Source organism: Bison bison, unplaced genomic scaffold (genome assembly GCF_000754665.1).
Source record: "Bison bison bison isolate TAMUID 2011002044 unplaced genomic scaffold, Bison_UMD1.0 scf7180017864531, whole genome shotgun sequence".
Classification (NCBI taxonomy): Eukaryota; Metazoa; Chordata; class Mammalia; order Artiodactyla; family Bovidae; genus Bison; species Bison bison.
Window position 1 is genome coordinate 8,406,846 of NW_011495081.1, and position 10,401 is coordinate 8,417,246.

Genomic DNA, 10,401 nt, shown 5'->3' on the forward strand with positions numbered 1-10,401 from the left:
ACTGGCTTGTGCCTCCCTCACAGTTCCAAGACCCAGACTTTGGCGGTCTCTCAGGTGGAAGGGTGGTTCGCATTGCTGTTCACCCGGATTATCAAGGGGTAACGTGTCCTTGTGCCTTCAAACCTGGTGCTATTATTAGTTGCAGGCGTGTTGCTGGCCGCTCAGTGGGCCAGGTGTACTTGGTTGTTTACATAGGAAGCTGGTCAAGGAGTAGCAGACCCAGTGCTGTGGGCGGTTTGCCCGGGGCTGGATGGGCAGGCGGGATGGTTGTATATGGTTGCTCTTCCCTTTGTGAGGACAGAGGGCTGGGGAACCAGATCTTACTGTCATGACTGCCTGTCTTGGAAGCCTCCACTGAGGAGTTAGCTGGAGAGTTATCAGTTTGGGGCTGGCTGAGCCGTGGATCAGAAAGCGTGGCCGGCCGGCCTCCCACCCGGGTGGCAGATGGGCGGGCTAGATGGTGCAAGAGCGAGGGTCTTGCTACACGAGGTCTTGAGGGTCTCTGCTTTGACCTTGTTGGGGGGTTTCATTGGTTCTCTTTGCCAAGGGCGGGGTGACCCGGAGTGAGGCTTTCTAGAAGCGGTACAGGGGTGCAGAAGTGCATGGACGCTGAGGACATCTCTGCTCCCCTCGCCCGTTTCCCTCATGTGTGCTCACAGATGGGCTACGGCAGCCGAGCCCTGCAGCTGCTGCAGATGTACTACGAGGGCAGGTTCCCTTGTCTTGAGGAGAAGGTCCTGGAGACGTCGCAGGAGATTCACACTGTCAGCAGTGAGGTAAGCGTCTTCTGGCTGGGCTACCGGCTCCTGGTAGAGACCAGGTTTCTCTCTGGGTCTTCGGGATCGTCCTCAAGAGCAGTCTCATGGTCTGGGCTACCGTGGGCTGCAGCAGCTGAGCTCCTCTCTGGCTTTGGAGACGCTTCTTTCTCTCCAGCTAACACTGAAACCGAGGCCCTCGGATCAGCATCATCAGCCTCATCTGGAGACGTGTTAAGTCTATCCCCCCTGAATCGAGGCTCTGGGGCAGGACCCAGTAATCTGGGTCTTAACAAGCTCCCAGGTGATGCTGATGCACCTTTGAGCTTGAAGCCCTAGCTCTGCAGAGTCTCCTCCCCTCAGTACTGAAGCCAGACCCAGGGAAGCTCTGTCTTTCTGGATATAACACTAGGAACTGGGGTGGCTTTTCATGCGGGTTCATTTGATTTTTCACAACATGCCTGTTCAGGAGGTGGGGAAGGCTTGTATTTAAGGTCAGGCTCAGAGGTTTGTCACTTCCAAGACACTGCAGCCATCTGGTGGCAGACCTGCGTCTTCAACCTATCTTGAGAACCCTGCCTCTGTCTTTGTGTTCGGTGTTTCTAAACATGTGGCTGTTTCCTGAATTCTGGGTTCTGAGGAGTGTGATTCCAGGGGTTTGGGATTCTTGGGAATGATCACTGGGCTTAGTGGTGTGTTTTCATTTTTAAAACCATGGGAACAAACCTAGAAACCCGCCCCAGTTTTTGGTGTGTTCGTCCAGAGCCTGGTGTGGCTGGGGTGCTTGGGCATGTCGCTAACCTTCCTCCTCCCCCGCTGGGTGGACATGCCCTCCCCCGGCATCCGCCAGGCCGTCAGCTTGTTGGAAGAAGTCGTCACTCCCCGGAAGGACCTGCCTCCCTTACTTCTCAAGCTGAACGAGAGGCCTGCTGAACACCTGGACTACCTGGGGGTGTCCTACGGCCTGACCCCCAGGCTCCTCAAGTAAGTGTCCTCTGGGCCCTGGTGTCCTGAGAACTCGTGCTATATGGGCTGTGTCTGTCTGTCTTGGGGCAACAGCCATCGAAGATTCCCCATGGCCCTTCCCAGCCTTGTATGCCAGCCGCTCCCAGAATGCACACGTGGCGACCTGCTGTCTCTGTCTTTGCAGGTTCTGGAAACGAGCTGGGTTTGTTCCTGTTTATCTGCGACAGACCCCGGTGAGTGAGGCCTGTGGCAAAGAAGGGCTGGCGACAGGTGTGTCCTTGCAGAGCCCTGGTTCCTCTGGCTGCACTCTGAGCAGGCGTCCCTGAGCTGCCAGGAGGTTGGCTCTGACAGCCCCCAGGGCAGCCGGCCTCACTGAGACGCCACGTGGTCACACCCATTCCTGCCCGCATCTCCGCCTCACGCAGTCAAGCGGCTTTGTGCTTGACTGAGATGGCAGAGGTGTACACGGACTTGTTCCCCTGGTTCTGGAATCCTGTCACTGGGGGCCTTCTCGCATATGTACTTTTTAAAAAAACAGGAAGAAAGTGGTTTTAGCAGTGCTTGGGGTAAGTTGGTATCTGAAGGAGGGATGCGATTGTGTGGTCAACAGAGCCACAGAGAATAAAGTGTTAATGTGGGAGAGCTAGTGAGACAGGTTATCAGAAAAAATATGTAGCACCTGTGGTGAATCAGGCAGTGAGTAAGATAAGCCAGGAAAGCTTGTTTTCTGATGAGTGGAAATAGGCAGCACAAAGTGAGCAAACAAGAAACGCTCAGGTGGCGATGGCGTGGTCAGTGGCCAGGCTTCCGGGGTGACTTGTCACACTGCAGCCTCAACGGCCAGAGTGGGCCAGCCGTGTGACAGCCCTGCCCTCAGAGAAGAGCATTTCCAAGCAGAGGCCACAGCAAATGTGAGGACCTGAGGTGGAAAGGACATTGGTGATTTGAAGGAGATACAAGGCCGGTGTGGCTGGAGGACCCTTGAAAGGATGGTGGTTCATGGTCCCTCTTCTGGTGGAGGGAGGGGTTAGAGGGAAGGTTCTCGGGCTGCCATGTGGACAGTGGACCGCAGTCGAGGTGGGGAGATGAGCGGATGAGAGGGGTGGCGTGGCTCAGGGGGACATAGGGGAGAGAAGGGGCCAGATGCCAGGGGTGTTTGGAAGGTGAACTGAGTAGAGTTGAAGGGTGGAGATGTGGAAGATGAGTGAACAGAAGGCTTGAGGGTAGTGCTTTGATTTTTGGCTTGAGAGACTGGGTGTTGGAAGTGCTGTTTGCTGAGATAAGACTCAGTGGGGAGGACCAGATTTGGGGGTGGAAGTGAGAACTGTTTTGGGGTCTAATAAGACCTCCAAGTGGACATAGGGAATAGGCAGTTGACCACAGGAATCTGGAATTTGAAGAAGAGGCTAGGCCTGGAGACAGAGAGTTGAGTCATCAGTGTGTTCTTAATAGAATATACTCCTGGATAAAGGATCTTGGAGGGGGTCAGTGTCTGTTTTCTTCACAGCTGTAACCCCAGCACTTAATAGCGTCTGCTGTGTATAGTGTGTGTTCAGTACATACTTTTGTTCAGTGAGTAAGTTTTTAAAGCTGTTGAAAGTAGGGGCTAAGAATAAAGGTGAGTCCTTGGACGTTCCAGCATTTAGAGGAATGAGTTGGAAAATACATCAAGGTGGGGAGCTGAGGAGGAAGAGCTGTGATCTGTAGGAGAAGGGCAGGGTCTGTGGCTTAAAGAAGGGGAGTCATTGCCCTCAAGAGAATGAATAAGTTGAGGACATTTGACCAGTGGACTCTGGCACTGGTGGTTGAAGTGAAGGTGGCTTCTGTGGAGGGGTTACCCTGACGGGAGAAGAGAAGGAGGTGAGGAGATAGACTGAGTAGGTGGTTCCTACACGAGGCAGAGGGGTCAGAGGAATAGGTCGCTGGAGGGAGATTGGAGTTGGGGTGGGCTCGTCAGCCGGGAGATTCCAGAACATGCTCATCGGCTGCAGGCGGTGGTCCTGCAGAGCTCATGCAGACACAGGTGAGGGGGCTGATGACAGGACTGCAGGCCCAGAAGAGGCCAGAGGGCAGGAGAGGGGCCAGCGCATCCCTCGGGCAGTGAAGAGTGTGGGCACAGAGGGCGTCGGGCGGCTGGTGGAGGTCATGCCAGGAGGGTGATGTTCTCCTGATCGCTCTGTTTGGCTGGAGAGGGGAGGCCAGCAGCTCAGAGGGAGTGTGGGAGGTGTGGTTTTGGAGAGCTCAAGGTCAGTATCCAAGGGAGATGCTCATTTGAGTGTTCAGAGCTGGACTGGTGAGGAACACTGGGTGTGTGGCTGCTTCCACGGGGCAGGGGCGGCTGTGGAGGGGCTGGGTCCTCATCAGCGAGGCTGGTCGAGGCTGGGGCGTGGCCTTGGCCATCGACTGCAGGAAGCACACTGGAGCCAGCGAGTTCAGCACAGTCCGCGGTGCGTCCCTGTGTTCTGGTGCCGTGCATTGCTTGCTTGTGACTTGGTGGTGGCATTTTGTTACTTGAATGCCCTTCAGTTGAAATCCGTTAGATATTTTTATGGTGTTGGGCTATGTGGTTGTTGTGTAGTAAAAAATCTTAAAACCTGTGGCCACTGTTTTAGAACCTAAAGGAGCCTGCCCCTGTAAACCTGTTGCCAGCATGAGAGCCCTCGCCATCCTGTTTGCTGGCCATGGAGTCTTTGCTGTGAGCGCCCAAAACATGTTGACTGGGTCATGTGGTGTTCCTGTTTGCTGGCCATGGAGTCTTTGCTGTGAGCGCCCAAAACATATTGACTGGGTCATGTGGTGTTTAAGCTGTAATGCCTCTCGGCTCATAGTCTGACCTGGTGTGAGCCAGGGGCTCACAGCAGAAGGCACGCTCCGAAGGTTTGAGCAGCTTTGCTTCATCGCAGGGGCCATCAGGACAGAGTAGCCTCTGGAAGCTGTCATGTAGGCAGTGGGCCCTGCGAGAATGAGGGTGAGGCCGCCCCTCCCTCTGGGGAGGAAGCAAGGGTCCGTAGAGCACGCTTACCCATGCGTGTTGACAGGGGCTTCATAAAAGGGGGCCTTGGTACCAGTCAGGGATCTGTGTTCCCCAGAATGACCTGACCGGAGAGCACTCGTGCATCATGCTGAAGACACTGATGGACGAGGAGGAGGCAGACCAGGGCGCCTGGCTCTCCGCCTTTTGGAAAGGTGAGTGGGGAGTGGACATAGGGGGCAGCCAGGTGACGGGCCCTGGGCCCTGCAGAGCTCTGACTCCATCTGGTTGGACCCGCAGATTTCCGAAGGCGGTTCCTAGCCCTGCTGTCTTACCAGTTCAGCAGCTTCTCTCCTCCCCTGGCTTTGAACATCCTTCAGAACAGAAACATCGGGAAACCTGTGCAGCCGGGTGAGCTGGCTGGGCGGCTGGAGGGGCTTGGTTGTGCGGAACGTATGGGAGGCGGGCGTGTGGTCCAGGACGCGGGCTAGACTAGGCTTGGAGGGACCAGCTGCAGGCCTGTATCCCCTGCCACCACCTCCACTTAGCAGGTCCTGCCCCATCCCAGGGCCTCTGTCATGCGCTGTGCCTGTCATCCCCACGACAGGACTAGAGGCACGTGTGACTTGGCTTCAGAGACATATGTAAGGCCTGCAGCTAGTCAGTTCTGGAACCTGTTCTAAATTCCGTGAGCTAGGGCAACTAGCTCGATTCTGAGGCTCCATTTCCTCATTCATGAAATTGTAATAAGAATCTGCTGCCAGCCTTCTGTAGCCAACACACAGAAGTGCTCTGGGCACACAGATTCTGTTTGAATACTTAAAATATAAAAAAGGTGTAAAGGATCATTAGTGCTAACAGCTGTGGGGATTTTTCCCCCTGTTGGTTGTTATGTGAATGTGTGTCTCTTTTGGGATCAATTATATTTGGGTGGAAAAATCTATTTCTGGAGCTGAGGGTGGGAGCCTGTGTGCTGCCTGCGAAGCTGGGTCCTGAAGAGAAGTGATGAAGTGGGGAAAATGCTCAGAGTCCCATGCCAACACGAGGGTCACACACCACCCACCCCGTCACACAGCCCGGGCTGTCTCCCCTCTGCATGAGGAGGTCAGGGCTGCCTGAGGCGGGGTGTTGTATGGGTGGGCAGCACTTGCGGGTGGTCCTCCCCTGCTCTGGCTGAAGGCTAGTGGAGGAACAGCTGCTGGGTGCCCCCCGGGGACCCTTGTGCATTCCACGTGGGAGTTCCGGCAGGGGCGTCGGGCTGCGCTGACCCTTCGGGCTCTGTTGCACGTCCAGCCCTGCGCTGGGCTGCGCTGACCCTTCGGGCTCTGTTGCACGCCCAGCCCTGCGCCGGGCTGCGCTGACCCTTCGGGCTCTGTTGCACACCCAGCCCTGCGCCGGGCTGCCCTGACCCTTCGGGCTCTGTTGCACGCCCAGCCCTGCGCCGGGAGGAGCTGGAAGCACTCTTCCTCCCCTACGATCTGAAGAGGCTGGAGATGTATTCACGGAACATGGTTGACTATCACCTCATCATGGACATGATCCCAGCCATCTCCCGGCTGTATTTCCTGAACCAGCTGGGGGACCTGGCCCTGTCTGCGGCCCAGTCGGTAGGTTACCCGCTGCTCGTGTGCTGGCTTTGTGGAGCAGTTTATATGCTGGGAGTTGATCGGCTGCTATGACATAACTTTGGGCATTTAGTTCTTCGTGGTTCTGATAGCATTTACTTCTTCATGGTTCTGATGAGGGGGTAGGGGTCCCCTTTTGCAGGTAGGGGACCCTTGGGCTCTCCAGTCAAGTCATGCATCCAGCAAAACAGTTAGTAGAAGAGCTGCTGTCTGAATCCACATTCTTCTACCCCACCATCTGCCTCGATTCTTTCTCTGCTTATCAGAGGTCCAGGAGCACCCTGTATTGTCACACAGCTGTGATGCGGCTGTTTGCCGGGATAAGAAGTTAGTCTGGGGATTTCAGGAGGAAGGCGTGCTTCCTGGTGGATGAGCGGGAAGATTTCCCAGTAGTGCCAGTCGACGTTTTGACCAAGGGAGAGTAACTCTGGTTCTCAGTGCCATTTTAATGGATAAAAGCCTGTTCTGGCAGCCACTCCAACAGATTTCCTGTCCCCAGGCTCTTCTCTTGGGGATTGGCCTGCAGCACAAGTCTGTGGACCAGCTGGAAAAGGAGATTGAGCTGCCCTCGGGCCAATTGATGGGACTTTTCAACCGGATCATCCGCAAGGTTGTGAAGGTAACCTCAGCTGAGGGCAGGGTTTTGGCCCATTTTCTGCCCAAAGATGCAGAAATGTTAACATTTGGTTCTGATTGCCTCGGATCTTCTCTCTCTCACACACACGCAGAAATAGGGGGCTTCAGCTGTAACATTCTCTCCCAGAGGCACCCCTGATTGGAGTGTGCCTTGTCTCCACTCTGTTTTCCTGCTCCTCCACGAGTGCATGGACTCCTAAACCACGCGGAGCGTGTGCTAAATGGTTTAGTAACTAGTGGCTGGGTCTCAGCTGCTCCTTCATCTTCTGCTTCTCGGCCTTGGTCTTTTGTAGCTGTTTAATGAAGTGCAGGAGAAGGCCATCGAGGAGCAGATGGTGGCAGTGAATGATGTGGTTATGGAGCCCACGATGAAGACGCTGAGCGACGACCTGGTACAAACACCGAACCTCCTCTCTCTGCCCTGAAGAAGAGCCCTCGGCGCTGGCCCGGCTCAGGGGCGCTGGGGTCCAAGGGGTGTGAGGAGCACACTCCCCAAGTTTCCCTGCCTTTGCGTGTGCTCCCCGCCCTGGACGAGGCCTCCCGCTGAGTGTGTGTGAGAGCCGGCAGTCAGGCCGCTTCTGTTGCAATACTTGTTTGTCCTTTTAGATTTTTCAGAAGGCATGTTTTAACGTTCGTGTACACTTTGGCAAGAGCTTCCTCTGCAGGGGTGGGAGGTGGTGCGCGTGGTGAAGGAGAGGTGTGACGGTGTCCCCCCTCACCTCTCTGATTATCCCCTGCCTGACTCTGACCACAGGACGAAGCGGCCAAGGAGTTTCAGGAGAAACACAGGAAAGAAGTGGGGAAGCTGAAGGACATGGACCTCTCTCAGTAAGGCCCCTCGGCTGCTTGCGGGAAGCACAGAGGCTCTGCTCCTTTCTTCTAATTCACATCCTGCGTGCCCTGAAAGCTGTGTTTCATGGGATTGTTCTTAGAAGCACTAATAGCTAAAAACCTCCCCATTCACCATTTGCATAATCTTGAAAGATTTGTTTTCCCCAGATCTGCTCTGCCACTTTATAAGTCATGACTTGCAAATGGTATTGTGTCCCAGGCCCCTTAGGGGAGGGGGCTGCTGATCCATAAGCACCCACTTTCAGTGACTACTTTTTAATACTTGGCTTTTGATGTGAATTTGAAGAAAGGGTTCTATGGCCAACATTCCAACAAAACTCCCTTGCTCTCCAGCCTTCTATGCCCTGGAAGTTACAGCTCTTTTTGAGCTTCAGCTACAATGGTGGTGTCCTCCCCATAGATTGTGAATAATGCTCCAGAATTTGGTAGCCTCTGAGCCTTTTTGACCCTTAGTCCTGTTGCTGGGTCATTAGGGATGGTGGTTGGACATCAGATGGAGGCAGCCTGGAGGTCCGAGAGCAGGGTATTGAGCTTTGCCCTTGGCTTTGCAACATCAGACCCTTGACTTGCCAGGACTGCTAGATCCCAGAGGTGGGGGGGCAGGGCGCAGTCTAGGGGCTTGTGGGCTGTGGAGGTGGGGGCGAGCAGGGAGATGGTGGGGGTGACAGGAGGCTTCTCTTGGGTGGTTGCTAAGTCAGCTGGGAGAAGTCGGGTGGCTGCCTTCTGTGCCCGTGACCCCTGCTGGCCCTGCTTGCTCCGGTGACGTTCCCGTCCCCTGCTCTCTGATGTACAGACGCTGGCGTATCTCAGCCTGGCTTTCATGGCAGGACATGTGTGATGAGAACATCACCACCCTCTTACTTTCTTTTAAGCTGTCTTCTCTTCCTTTGAGCAGGCTTTGATATTTCCTATTTTTTTAGATATGTAATCCGTGGGGACGATGAAGAATGGAATGAAGTTTTGAACAAAGCCGGGCAGAATGCATCAATCGTCAGCCTGAAAAGGTGAGGGCCCGGCATCCACCAGGCAGGGGAGGCCTTCTGGCCTTCTCTCTGCTTCCCTAGTAGCTTTCACTTGGGAAAGGAGGCTGGAGCAGGTGCTTTGAGGAGTCACTGTTCTCTGCTTTGAGGGTTGCTCCTTCTGTATCGTATCTCCTACTGATCAGTTGGAAGCTTGGATCTCTGCGTCCCTCATGTTCCTAGACACGTCAGGGAGCTGGGCTTGAACAGCCCTGGAGTTGCTGCTGACTGAGCACTTCCTGGGGGCTTTAATGCTGCTTTCCCTTCATGCTCAGGACAGCAGAGGTGGCTTTGTTCTTACATAACTGCTTTTCTTGTATTGGAGTGTAATTGACTTGTAGCATTGCTGTACCGCAGTGAAATGACTCAGTCATACACACGTGTACGTTTCATGTTCTTTTCCGTTACGGTTCGTCACAGGATGTCGCCTGTAGTTCCCTGTGCTGTATAGTGGGGCCTTACTTGTCCATCCTGTGTGTACCAGCTCGCACCTGCTAATCCCAGGCTCCCACTCCATCCCTCTGCTGCCTCCCTCCCCCTTGGCAGCCACAGTCTGTTCTGTTTCTGTGCCTGTCTCAAGAGAGAGGCTCATTTGTGTCACATTTTAGATTCCAGATATCGTGATGTCATATGGTATCTGTCGTTCTTCTGACTTATTTCACTTAGTGTGATGATCTCTGGTTGCATCCATGTTGCTGCCAATGGCAGTATTCCATTCTCTTTGTGGCTGAGTGTTGCTCACTGTGTATGCGTACCGCATCTTCTTTACCCACTCATCTCTCAGCGGGCGCGTAGGCTGCTTCCATATCTCGGCTGTTGTGAGTGGTGCTGCTGTATACATAGGGGTGCATATACGTTTTTGAATTATAGTTTTATCTAGCTATATACCCAGGAGTGGGATTGCCGGATCATTTGGTCATTTTTAATTTGCCGAGGAAACTCCACGCTGGTTTCCGTTGTTGTTCAGTCCGTCTCTCTGCGACCCCATGGACTGCAGCACTCGAGCCCTCCCCGCCTTTCGTCATCCGGTGGAGTTTGCTCAGATTCATGTCCGTTGAGTCCGTGATGCCATCCAGTCATCTCATCCTCTGTTTTCTATATTGATTGCACTAACTCACATTCCCACCAACAGTGTAGGAGGCTTCTCTCTCCTCCACATTCGCTCTGGCATTTGTTAATTGTAGACTTTTTAATGATGGCCCTTCTGACCAGCATGAGGTAGTACCTCTGTGCTTTTGATTCGCGTTTCTCGAATACTTGGCAGTGTTGGGCATACTTTGGTGTGTCTGTTGGCCATTTGTACGTCTTCTTTGGAGAAAGGTCTCTAGGTCTTCTGCCCATTTATTTATTTATTTTTTATTGAGCTATATGAACTGTTTGTATATTTTGGAAATGGAAATTAAGCCCTGGTTGATTGCATCATTTGCAAATGTTTTCTCCCATTCTTTAGGTTTCTTTTTGTTTATGGTTTCCTTTGCTGTGTGGGGCTTCCCTGGTGGCTCAGAGGTTAAAGCATCTGCCTGCAATGTGGGAGACCTGGGTTCAGTCCCTGGGTCGGGAAGATCCCCTGGAGAAGG

The 10,401-nt window shown here is 53.9% G+C and overlaps 1 protein-coding gene across 1 annotated transcript in view; it reads left to right on the forward strand.

The window, feature by feature from the left end:
- NAT10 (N-acetyltransferase 10 (GCN5-related)) overlaps positions 1-10,401 on the forward strand; it is a 39,204-nt gene that overhangs the window by 25,678 nt on the left and 3,125 nt on the right. The window contains exons 18-28 of the mRNA XM_010831837.1: positions 24-98; positions 660-776; positions 1,606-1,739; positions 1,906-1,954; positions 4,811-4,907; positions 4,993-5,103; positions 6,127-6,299; positions 6,817-6,936; positions 7,247-7,345; positions 7,708-7,781; positions 8,726-8,809. Coding sequence (XP_010830139.1) covers positions 24-98; positions 660-776; positions 1,606-1,739; positions 1,906-1,954; positions 4,811-4,907; positions 4,993-5,103; positions 6,127-6,299; positions 6,817-6,936; positions 7,247-7,345; positions 7,708-7,781; positions 8,726-8,809 — 1,133 coding nt within the window. The remainder of the gene's footprint in view (positions 1-23; positions 99-659; positions 777-1,605; positions 1,740-1,905; positions 1,955-4,810; positions 4,908-4,992; positions 5,104-6,126; positions 6,300-6,816; positions 6,937-7,246; positions 7,346-7,707; positions 7,782-8,725; positions 8,810-10,401) is intronic.